General features: G+C 39.0%; 1 protein-coding gene across 1 annotated transcript; it reads right to left on the reverse strand.

Annotated features, from left to right (window-relative positions):
* Positions 1-781: 781 nt before the first annotated feature.
* On the reverse strand, positions 782-12,478 carry cir1 (corepressor interacting with RBPJ, CIR1). The gene is made up of 10 exons (XM_046361635.1): positions 12,126-12,478; positions 11,021-11,115; positions 10,703-10,776; positions 10,565-10,578; positions 8,102-8,154; positions 7,962-8,010; positions 4,961-5,078; positions 3,874-3,980; positions 1,950-2,035; positions 782-1,813 (listed from the first exon to the last, which is right to left on the reverse strand). Exons 1-10 carry the CDS (start codon positions 12,195-12,197, stop codon positions 973-975), a joined length of 1,509 nt encoding a protein of 502 aa, XP_046217591.1. The 5' UTR covers positions 12,198-12,478; the 3' UTR covers positions 782-972.
* Positions 12,479-12,481: the final 3 nt, after the last annotated feature.

Genomic DNA, 12,481 nt, shown 5'->3' on the forward strand with positions numbered 1-12,481 from the left:
CGGAATTGGGTCTTCAGTGTTAAACATTTGAAACAAACTTGAGTTCTACACACTAATCATGTATGCAGACATACTCATATGGATCGCATAGGCTACTGAACATTCAAGAGATTGAATGTCATTAGTCAACCATGCTCCTGTTTAGGGCACTTGTTGCAAAATACCATTGTGAAACAAGTCTACATAATTAGGCTAGACTTGTAACAAATGTGATGAAACACGGTTACAAGCATGTGGGAACATAACAGTTTCCCACTGGGCACAGACATCATTTGTTTTGTACAGTAATGTCTAGTTCTGATTAACATTTGGTTGAGTTGTCAACTAATGTGTGATATAAACAAAACAATTCACCATGCCATTTGATTTAGGGTGAAAGTTGGGTGGAAAAAATACCAATTCCATTACTTTGACAATCAGTTTTCCACGTTGGTTCAACGTCACATACTTTGTTGTTTAAATGACGTGGGGAAACATTGATTAAAAAATAAATCATAATAATTGCCCAGTGGGTTGTTACACTTTCACCAAACCAAAATATGTTCATTTCGATTTACTATAATATTATTTTAGTATTTTGCAGTTATCATGAATAAAATGACAACCATGAAGTGCATGCAAGACAATGTGACAAATATTTCTGTGGTTCAAGTTATTTTTCATCTACTGCTGCCCTCTAGTGGAGGAAAATAACATTTGAGGGCCTCGCTCTCATGATGCTGTAGCAGTCAAATAGCAGGTAACATAAAAACATGACCAATACTGTGCAGGCTACTAAAACTTTGGTTTCTATGTGTTGTTTAATGTTTAATAAAGTGACCACACTTAAAGAAAAAAAAATACATTTTACAGTAGCATCATAAAACATTGAAAACATTACACGTGTGGAAAAAGATTCACTTTGTTTAGGCCAGCAAAATAAAAAGGTATGCTATTACTGTCCCACTTTGTAAGATTGTCTACTCTCACAGTTTAGCGCTTTCTCTCAGCTCTATCTCGGCTTCTGGCTCTTTTCTCCCTCCCTCGGCCCGTACTCCTGCTTCTACTCCTCTCTTTACCTCCCCTCTCTCTCCCTCTCTCGTGGCTTCTACTCCTCTCTTTACCTCCCCTCTCTCTCCCTCTCTCGTGGCTTCTACTCCTCTCTTTACCTCCCCTCTCGTGGCTTCTACTCCTCTCTTTACCTCCCCTCTCTCTCCCTCTCTCGTGGCTTCTACTCCTCTCTTTACCTCGCCTCTCTCTCCCTCTCTCGTGGCTTCTACTCCTCTCTCGTCTACTTTTCCCCTCATCCCTACTGTGAACCTGGTCTTTACCTCTCTCACGGCTCCTGCTTCCTTCTGGGCCAGGCTGGGAGCTGCAGCTGGTTCTCTGCCTCTCCCTGCTGTCATGTCTGTGTCTCTCCTGACATTCTTCCACCCTCATCTTTCTCTCTGGACTGTGCTTTCTGCCCTCGCTCCTGCCTGGCTCAGCCCTCGTTTGTTTCTTCTCTCTGGTATCGTCTTCGTGCCGTTTCGGTCTGGAGGTTGGGCTCCGTGACCTGCTCCTGTGGGAGGCGGCCTTGGTCTTACTGTTGACTAGTCCCTCACTCTTCGTGTTATCACAACAGGAGTCCTTTCTCTTGTCCTTCTTCTTCTTCTTCTTTTTCTTCTGGCTCTTAGAGTTGCTGTCAGAGTCTGAGTCACAGTCACCATCGCTGCTGCTACTTTCACTGGAGCTATCACTATCATGCTTCTTCTGCTTTCCTTTACTCTTCTTCTTCTTCTGCTTTTTGCCCTTCTTGTCTTTCTTCTCCTTCTTTTCTAGACGATCCAGTTTCCTTTAAAAAAAGAAAGACAATATATGTTAGTGGATCACGTTTACCTTTATTTTTGAATGAATCATCTTGTGTCTTATTTTACAATGAGCATACTTTCATCCAAAACAACTACATCTATGAATGAATGCTCTCCTACCTGAGAAGCTTCTCTTTCTGTTTAGTAGTCAACGACTTCAGGAATTCAACCTCCGGATCCTCCTCTTCTTCACTGGCGACATACTCCTATAGCAGGAAAACAATGAACAATAAGTGGAACACAATTCAAGATAATTAAAGAGCAAATACTAACTAAGCGTGCATATACATTTCATGTAGAAGATATGTCACAAATGGTTAGAGGAAGCAAGTAAGACAAGAATAACATCTGCTGAACAAAAATACAAATGCAACAATTTCAAAAGATTTTTACTGAGGTACAGACCATAAGGGGGAGAAAAAAAATCAGTCAATTGAAATAAATTCCTTAGGCCCTAATCTACAGATTTCACATGACTAGGAATACAGATATGCATCTATTGGTCACAGATAAGGGTGTGGATCAGAAAACCAGTCAGTATCTGGTGTGACCATCATTTGCCTCATGCAGCACGACACATCTCCTTCACATAGAGTTGATCAGGCTGTTGATCGTGGCCTGTGGAATGTTGTCCCACTCCTCTTCAATGGCTGTGTGAAGTTGCTGGATATTGTCAAGAACTGGGACACGCCGTCATACATGACGATCCAGAGCATCTCAAACATGCTCAATGGTTGACAAGTCTGTTGAGTATGCAGGCTATGGAAGAACTGGGGCATTTTTAGCTTCTTGGATTTATGTACAGATCCTGCGACATGGGGCCGTGCATTATCATGCGACAACAGGAGGTGATGGCGGCAGATTAATGGCACGACAATGGGCCTCAGGATCTCGTCACGGTATCTCTGTGCATTGAAATTGCCATCAATAAAATGCAATTGTGTTCGTTGTCAAGGGCTTAAGCCTGCCCACATCATAACCTCACCATGGGGCACTCTGTTCACAACGTTGACATCAGCAAACCGCTCACCCACACGATGCCATACATTCTGTCTGCCATCTGCCCAGTACAGTTGAAACCGGGATTCATCCGTGAAGAGTTCACTTCTCCAGCATGCCACTGGCTATCGAAGGTGAACATTTGCCCAGTGAAGTCGGTTACGATGCCGAACTGCAGTCAGGTCAAGACCCTGGTGAGGATGACGAGAACGCAAATGAGCTTTCCCGAGACGGTTTCTGACAGTTTGTGCTGAACGTCTTTGGTTGTGCAAACCCAGTTTCATCAGCTGTCCGGGTCGCTGGTCTCAGACGATCCCACAGGTGAAGAAGATGGATGTGGAAGCCCTGGGCTGGCATGGTTACACGTGATCTGCGATTGTGAGGCCCGTTGTATGTACGGTCAAATTCTCTAAAACGATGTTGAAGCGACTAATGGTAGAGAAATTAACAATTTCTGGCAACAGCTCTGGTGGACATTCCTGCAGTCAGCATTCTAATTGTACACTCCCTCAAAACTTGAGACATCTGTGGCATTGTGTTGTGTGACAAAACTGCACATTTTAGAATGATATTTTATTGTCCCCAGCACAAGGTGCACCTGTGTAATGATCATTTAATCAGCTTCTTGATAATCCATTCACCTGACAGGCGTGGCATATCTTGGCAACGGCAAATTTCTCACTAACAGGGATGTAAACAAATTTGTGCTCAACACTTGAGAGAAATAAGCTTTTAGTGTATATGGAAAATCTCTGGGATATTTTATTTCAGCTCATGAAACATGGGACCAACACTTTACATGTTGCGTTTATATTTTTGTTCATTATAAATACCACCGCATCTTGTATTGTAACAATCCTATAATTTCCACAGTTAGTCAATTGGTCACATGTGATGAGACTAATGTTAAACTTGAAGCGACTGGAATAGTGGTTTGGTTTACTCTGATAATTGGGCAGTTTGCAGCAATCACATTTAGACCAGGGATTTGCCATGGGTATTGTTGGTGTTTTTCTTCAGGGGGAGAAGATGAACAGAAGATTACCTGCGATGGATCACAAACAGTAGAATTTCTCCCAAGGACACATTTCTTCAGGGCAAATCCACTGTTCCGCATCTCCGCCATTAACTCAGAGGGGTGCATTGACGGACCTGTTAGCACAAATCACAGCCTCAAAGTCCCATTGATGTCTGACCACATCCACCACGGCCTCCACAGTGGGGAATTCAGGGGTGGCTTTGTTAACAGAAAGGGATACCAAATCAACTCACTCGTCTTCTGGTTGAGCAAAATCATACAATATCATTCTCCCAAAGCAGTGGTTAAGGGAATCAGAATACACAATACTTTCATTTTTCTCCCAGCACAGGAGGGGCTCCATTATGGCCTACACTATCAACGCCATTCACAGGACTGTCCCACGGTTAACATTACTTGACGAATCCACTTCCTGATTGTAGCAGTCAGAATCAGCTCCACAGGACACCAGAAACGATGGCAACTACTGCTACATGGTACAGACTAGAGCTGGGTGATATTTACAAAAATCCACATTGCAATAAACTGCCTGAATTGACACGATAACAAATAGAACGATAAGTTTATAACAATGTGCACCACAGATTTTAAAATTATAATTTAAACTACTACTGCTAGTTTGAGGGCTGTAGCCATCAGTTGTCCTATTAAAAAATCACCCATATTAGCAAACGGATTTCATTTCAAACTTCACATTTCTCTATATAGGCTACTTATCATAATGAACCAAATCAGCAAAATGCCTGCGATAAGTATTTGGTATCGATAACTCAATTTATTGTCCCAGCTCTAATATAGACTTTTCACAAATATACAATGTAATAGTGAATTATATTCTATTGGACAAATTATTATAGAATTGTTTTGTGCGCCATAGGTGCATCATATATTGCTAAAAAGTTATTAAGTTCTTTATTCAAATTATTTCAAAGGAATTGGTGAAGAACATATAATTTTGTAGTTGAGAATGAAAATATGAATTCTTTATAAACCATTATGTCTGTGAAATACTATTCATAATTACCAGCTGGCTAACTTTTTTTAACCTCTACTTACCCTGATAGGTCAATTAAAAACAGATTGTTTTTTGTACCTGCTTCCTCTGTGGGTGCAGCGCTGGCATTGATCCCAGACAGGCCGAAGAGAGGGCACTCTCTGTCTGTATTCACATGGCCCCATTTGTGACACTTGATGCATCTCACGTTGCGAACCTGAGAATCACAGGTGATAAGACTGAACTTACATCCATTCATTCCATCACTCATACCTATAATAGGACCTGCTACGCAGGTATGCATGACGTAACGTAAATAAACACATTGTAATCCCCAGTTCAACATGATCCTTTTCCTTTAGCGCCACCAAGTGTCAAATTCCAACACACGTTTGTTAACAGAAGAGTATCTAGCGCTGACGATGATGATATTAAAACAGCAGATTATTATCAATAGTTAAATTAAACATAAATGGGCACATTAATCTATTATAAAAAGGTTCACACACACACACACAACCAGTCAAAAGTTGGGACACACCTACTCATTCCAAGCCTTTATTTTTTATTTTATTTCTTTTTACTATTTTCTACATTTTAGAAAAATAGGGAAGACATCAAAACTATGAAATAACACAAATGGAATCATGTGGTAACCAAAAAAAAAAATGTTAAACAAATGTTAGAATTCAGAATATTCAAAGTAGTCACCCTTTGCCTTGCCAGCTTTGCACACTTTTGGAATTTCAATTTCTCAAACAGCTTCATGAGGTAGTCACCTGGAATGCATTTCAATTAACAGGTGTGCCTTGTTAAAAATTAATTTGTGGAATTTATTATCTTCTTAATGCATTTGAGCCAATCAGTTGTGTTGTGACAAGGTAGGGGTGGTATACAGAAGATGGCACTATTTGGTAAAAGATCGGGTCCATATTATGGCAAGAACAGCTCAAATAAGCAAAGAGAAACGACAGTCCATTATTACTTTAAAACTTCTTAAGGCTAGGGGGCGATATTTTCACGTCTGAATGAAAAGCGTGCCCAAAGTAAACTGCCTGCTACTCAGGCCCAGAAGCTAGGATATGCATATTATTAGTAGATTTGGATAGAAAACACTGAAGTTTCTAAAACTGTTTGAATGATGTTTTTTTGAGTATAACAGAACTTATTTGTTCAGATCTATAGGGATCTGGATTTCTAAGGCACTTGCTTGCAGTTCCTATCGCTTCCACTAGATGTCAACAGTCTTTAGAACTTGGTTGATGGTTTTCCTTAGTGTAATGAAGTAGTAGTGCAGTTCAGAACGAGGGCCGAGTGAAGTGTACTGTTTGTTAGAGGCGCGTGACCTGAAAGCACGCTCCACTTTGTTTTCGTCATGTATTGAACACAGTTCATCCCATCTTAAATTGTATTGATTATTTATGTTAAAAATACCTATAGTCGTATTAGGAAAGTTGTTTGAAATGTTTGGAATAAGTTTACAGGTAACTTACTAGACATTTTTAGTCATGTTGCGCGAGTTGGAACCGGTGTTTTTCTGGATCAAATGCGCCAAATAAAATGGACATTTTGGATATATAATAATGGAATTTATCGAACAAAAGGACCATTTGATGTTTATGGGACATTTTGGAGTGCCAAAAAAAGAAGATCTTCAAAGGTAAGGCATGAATTATATCGATAATTCTGAGTTTTGTGTCGCGCCCGGCGGGTTGAAATATGAATGTCATGAGTTTGTGATTTCATGAAAGTTGAATATTTATAGTAATATAATTTGAATTTGGTGCTCTGCCATTTCAACGGATGTTGTCAAATCAATCCCGTTAATGAGATTTGATCCCTAAGAAGTTAACTTCTCTAGGGTAGGTGGCAGCATCCGGAATTTTGGATGAAAAGCATGCCCAAATTAAACAGCCTGCTACTCGGGCCCAGAAGATATGATATGCATACACTCTAAAGTTTCCAAAACTGTTAAAATAGTGTCTGTGAGTATAACAGAACTGATTTGGCAGGCGAAAATCTGAGAAAAATCCATTCAGGAAGTAGTTTTTTTTGGTTTTGTAGTTCTTTTCAATGCCATTACAGTATCCATTGACTTAGGACTCAAATTGCAGTTCCTATGCCTTCCACTAGACATCAACAGTCTTTAGAAATGGTTTCAGGCCTGTATTCTGATAAATGAGCGGGTAAGACAAGTCTGAATGAGTGGACCCTACAGTGGCACAGAGCTTTTTCATTCGCAATCCCGAGAGAGTGCCTTTCTTGTATACCTTTTATATATTTATATCTTTCATATTGACAACGTTAATTGTCCGGTTGAAATATTATAGATCATTTAGGCTAAAAATAACCTGAGGATTGAATATAAAACATTGTTTGACATGTTTCTATGAACTTTACGGATACAATTTAGATTTTTTTGTCTGCCTGTTTCGACTGCGTTTGAGCCTGTGGATTACTGAGGAAAACATACGAACAAAACGGAGGTTTTTGGATATAAAGAGACTATATCGAACAAAAGGAACATTTATTGAGTAAATTAATGTCTCTTGAGTGCAACCATACGATAATCAAAGGTAAGGGATTAATTTTATCTCTATTTCTGACTTGTGCAACTCTTCTACTTGGCTGGTTACGGTTTGTAATTATTTGTTTGCTGGGCTATGTTGTCAAATAATCACAAGGTATGCTTTCGCCGTAAAGCTTTTTTAAAAATCTGACACCGTGTTTGGATTCACAAGAAGTTCATCTTTAAACCTATGTAAAATATGTTTTGTTTTCTGAATTTTTATAATGAGTATTTCTGTATTTGAATATGGCGCTCTGCAATCTCACTGGATACCCTAGAGAGGTTAACTGCACCTCAGATTGCAGCCCAAATAAATGCTTCACAGAGTTCAAGTAACAGACATCGCAACATCAACCGTTCAGAGGAGACTGCGTGAAATATTGATTTGTCTAACACTTTTTTTGGTTACCACATACCATAGTTTTGATGTCTTGTTCACTATTATTCTACAATGTAGAAAATATACAAAATAAAGAAAAACCCTTGAATGAGTAGATGTTCTAAAACTTTTGAACGGTAGTGTATATTCACCTGAATTCCAAATGGTTGATCCCTAATAGCCATGTCATCCTTGGCATATCTAAAAAGATGAAAGAGAAAGTATCAACAAATATACATTTAAACTCAAGACATCTAAATGTTTGTACCGATCAACACAATTACAGACTTACTTCTCTCGAGGGGCCGTCTTTTGCCACTCAAACTTGTATTCCGATTCACCTTCCTATAAGAGAAGATACAACGTATAGAACTTTAATAATGCTTACATATCTTGCATCACTCATCTCATATGTATGTATATACTGCATTTGATACCATCTATTGCATCTTGTTTATGGCGCTCTGTCATTGCTCATCCATATATTTATATGTACATATTCCTTTACTTAGATGTGTGTATTAGGCAGTTGTTGTGGAATTGTTAGATTACATGTTAAATATTGCTGCACTATTGAAAGTAGAAGCACAAGCATTTTGCCACACTCGCATTAACATCTGCTAACCATGTGTATGTGACCAATAAAATGTGATTTGAATAATAAACCAACACCCTTTTGCCTTTAAACATTTACCAGAGTATAAATGAACAAAAATCTAAACACAACATGGAACAATTTCAAAGATTTTACTAAGTTACAGTCCATAGAAGGAAATCAGCCAATTATAATAAATTCATTAGGCCCTAATCTATGGATTTCACATGACTGGGCAGGGGCGCAGCCACTGGGGAGACAGATCCAGCCAATCAGAATGTGTTTTTCCTGTGTTTTTCCCACTGGGGAGACAGATCCAGCCAATCAGAATGTGTTTTTCCTCACAGAAGGGCTTTATTGCAGACAGAAATACTCCTGAGCACCTTGTCAGCTCGGGGGATTCAATCTTGCAACCTTACAGTTAACTAGTCCAATGCTCTAACCACCTGCTTTACATTGCACTCCACGAGGAGACTGCCTGTTACACGAATGCAGTAAGCCAAGGTAAGTTGCTAGCTAGCATTAAACTTATCTTATAAAAAACAATCAATCAATCAATCATAATCACTAGTTAACTACAGATGGTTGATGATATTACAAGTTTATCTAGTGTGTCCTGCGTTGCATATAATCGATGCGGTGAGTATCGTTGCTCCAATGTGTACATAAACATCAATGTCTTTCTTAAAATCAATACACAGAAGTATATTTTTAAACCTGCATATTTAGCTAAAAGAAATCCAGGTTAGCAAGCAATATTACCCACGTGAAATTGTCACTTCTCTTGCGTTCATTGCGCGCAGAGTCAGGGTATATGCAACAGTTTGGGCCGCCCAATTTGCCAGAATTTTATGTAATTATGACATAACATTGAAGGTTGTGCAATGTAACAGGAATATTTAGACTTATGGATGCCACCCGTTAGATAAAATACAGAACGGTTCTGTATTTCACTGAAAGAATAAACGTCTTGTTTTCGAGATGATAGTTTCCAGATTCGACTATATTAATAACCTAAGGCTCATATTTCTGTGTGTTATTATGTTATAATTAAGTCTATGATTTGATAGAGCAGTCTGACTGAGCGATGGTAGGCAGCAGCAGGCTCGTAAGCATTCATTCAAACAGCACTTTCGTGCTTTTGCCAGCAGCTGTTTATGACTTCAAGCTTATCGACTCCCGAGATTAGGCTGGTGTAACCAATGTGATTTGGCCAGCTAGTTAGCGCGCACCCCGCTAATAGCGTTTCAAAAGTCACTCGCTTTGAGACTTGGAGTGGTTGTTCCCCTTGCTCTGCATGGGTAACGCTGCTTCGAGGGTGGCTGTCGTCGTTGTGTTCCTGGTTCGAGCCCAGGGAGGAGCGAGGAGAGGGACGGACGCTATACTGTTACACTGGCAATACTAAAGTGCCTATAAGAACATCCAATAGTCAAAGGTTAATGAAATACAACTGGTATAGAGAGAAATAGTGCTATAATAACTACAACCTAAAACATCTTACCTGGGAATATTGAAGACTCATGTTAAAAGGAACCACCAGCTTTCATATGTTCTCATGTTCTGAGCAAGGAACTTAAACGTTAGCTTTCTTACATGGCACTTTTACTTTCTTCTCCAACACTTTGTTTTTGCATTATTTAAACAAAATTGAACATGTTTCATTATTTATTTGAGGTAAATTGATTTTATTGATGTATTATATTAAGTTAAAGTAAGTGTTCATTCAGTATTGTTGTAATTGTCATTATTACAAATAAAAACATTTTTATTTTATTTTTTATAAATTGGCCGATTAATCAGTATCGGCCTATTTTGGTCCTCCAATAATCGGTATCGGCATTGAAAAATCATAATCGGTCGACCTTTAGTAATGACCATGCTGTTTAATCAGCTTCTTGATATGCCACACTAGTCAGGTAGATGGATTATCTTGGCAACTGAGAAATGCTCACTAACAGATATGTAAAACAAATTTGTGCACCAAATTTGGTGGAGTAAAAATATTTTTGTGCATATGAAAAAATGTGGGGATCTTTTATTTCAACTCATGAAAAATGAGACCAATGTACATGTTGTTTATTTTTGTTCAGTGTATTAATGCTTTCTTAGAGAAGTCTAAGCCTCTAAACAAGAGAGGGGTTTTAAACATGAGGTGCTTACCTCTTTGGTCTCTTCTTCTCAGTAGAGTGGAGAGTGCGTGAGAAAAGAGAGCAGAGATCAGTGGAAAGTCATATGGTTTGTTTTGTATGGTGAAAAAATGCCCATCTAAAGCAGCAGAACCAGGATTGATGTAGTTACCTTTGTCTGCTCCAGGTGGCGCTTCATACATGAAGTTGAGACCATTTTTCACACGATCATCTCCCATCAACAGTCTAAGGAGAAAGGTTTTAACAGCCGAAACGTCAGACAATGGGTTTCAATCGGTTATGTGATCAATTAGAGCTGTGATTTTACACAAGACAAAATGTAGGTATATGTTTATATGACAAGTACACAAACTTCCAGTGGTTAAATAATGAGAGACTAATAAGAAGTCCTATGTAAAGGCATATTTGAGATCTAAGTATTTGGATCATGTTGTGCAGCCACAGATCCTCAGGAATATCTGTAACCCACCTGTTGTTGTAGGTGTCTTGTTCTTTTAGGTAAGAATTCATGAGGTCCTCCTGCTTCTTCTTCTCGAATGTTAATTTCTGCTCTGCTATCCATACCTGTACAATGGTAAAATGGATAACATTGAGAATAGCCAAGTCATATTTGTATCCTAGTAAATGCACTGTATCTATGGGACATAGCTAGCTAGCTATCTTTCTGAATGTTACATAATGTAGTTAGCTAGCTAATGTGCTAGTCAACAACTGTTGTTAGCCCCCAGGTGGTGAAGGTCGGAAACATCTCCACTTCACTGATCCTCAATACTGGGGCCCCACAAGGGTGTGTGCTCAGCCCCCTCGTGTACTCCCTGTTCACCCATGACTGCGTGGCCATGCACGCCTCCAACTCAATCATCAAGTTTGCAGACAACACAATAGTAGTGGGCTTGATTACCAACAACAACTAGACAGCCTACAGGGAGGAGGTGGGGGCACTCAGAGTGTGGTGTCAGGAACATCTCACTCAACATCAACAAAACAAAGGAGATGATTGTGGACTTCAGGAAACAGCAGAGGGCGCCGAGGCCACTGTAATAATGTTTACATATCTTACATACTCATCTCATGTTAATACTGTATTTTATATAATCTATTGCATCTTGTCTACGCTGCTCGGTCATTGTTAATCCATATATTTATATGTACATATTCTTATTCCATCCCTTTAGATTTGTGTGTATTAGGTAGTTGTGGAATTGTTAGATATTACTGGATTGTCGGTACTAGAAGCACAAGCATTTCGCTACACTCGCATTAACATCTGCTAACCATGTGTATGTGACCAATAACGTACAATGTGATTTGTTAGCTAGCTAGCGTCTTACTGGCTAGCCAATGTTAGCTGACTGATTTAACGAAACTATATGCCTATAGTAGCTAGCTAGGGATCATTATTCGCACAAGTAAATAACATCTAGATGTGATACGTTCAAATTGGAAATACATTTTCTTCAGCTAGCTAGATAACTGTTAGCTTGCTAAATCCAAATGAGGTTATATACGTCAGTTAGCTAACCAAGCTCGTTACTTCCTGGTGAGCAAATCTATACCAAAGATTTGCCACTTACCTTTTTTATATTTGACTTAGATGCCGGGTGAAAATCTTTCTTGCACATAAAATTAGCAAAAGACTTCCCCATGATCGAAGAATATTAGTTCGCTAGCTAGGGGATTAAATGCGAAATGTTGTCAAACTCGTCCTGACAAAAACAAAACTCTCCGTACTAGTTACCACAGCCACAAAGTGGTAAACCCCGCATAATTGTAGAATTTATTCTTCTTAAAATGTGATTTCAACTTAACTTTAACCCTAATATTAACCACACTGTAGATCTTATGCCTAGCCATGAATTAAGACCAAAAAGCAAAATGTTGTTTTCATTCATGTTTACGATATTATTAATTTGTGACTGTGGTAACTAGC

The sequence above is a fragment of the Oncorhynchus gorbuscha genome, linkage group LG01 (genome assembly GCF_021184085.1).
Source record: "Oncorhynchus gorbuscha isolate QuinsamMale2020 ecotype Even-year linkage group LG01, OgorEven_v1.0, whole genome shotgun sequence".
Taxonomy (NCBI): Eukaryota; Metazoa; Chordata; class Actinopteri; order Salmoniformes; family Salmonidae; genus Oncorhynchus; species Oncorhynchus gorbuscha.

Bases quoted from the DNA above. Each gene is read 5' to 3' on its own strand.
- cir1 (XM_046361635.1), bottom strand. From the start codon at position 12,197: ATGGGGAAGTCTTTTGCTAATTTTATGTGCAAGAAAGATTTTCACCCG. The intron at 10,777-11,020 runs GTGGGTTACAGA...CTTTCTCCTTAG, and splicing joins CAAGACACCTACAACAACAG to ACTGTTGATGGGAGATGATC. The intron at 8,011-8,101 runs GTAAGTCTGTAA...TCATCTTTTTAG, and splicing joins AAGACGGCCCCTCGAGAGAA to ATATGCCAAGGATGACATGG.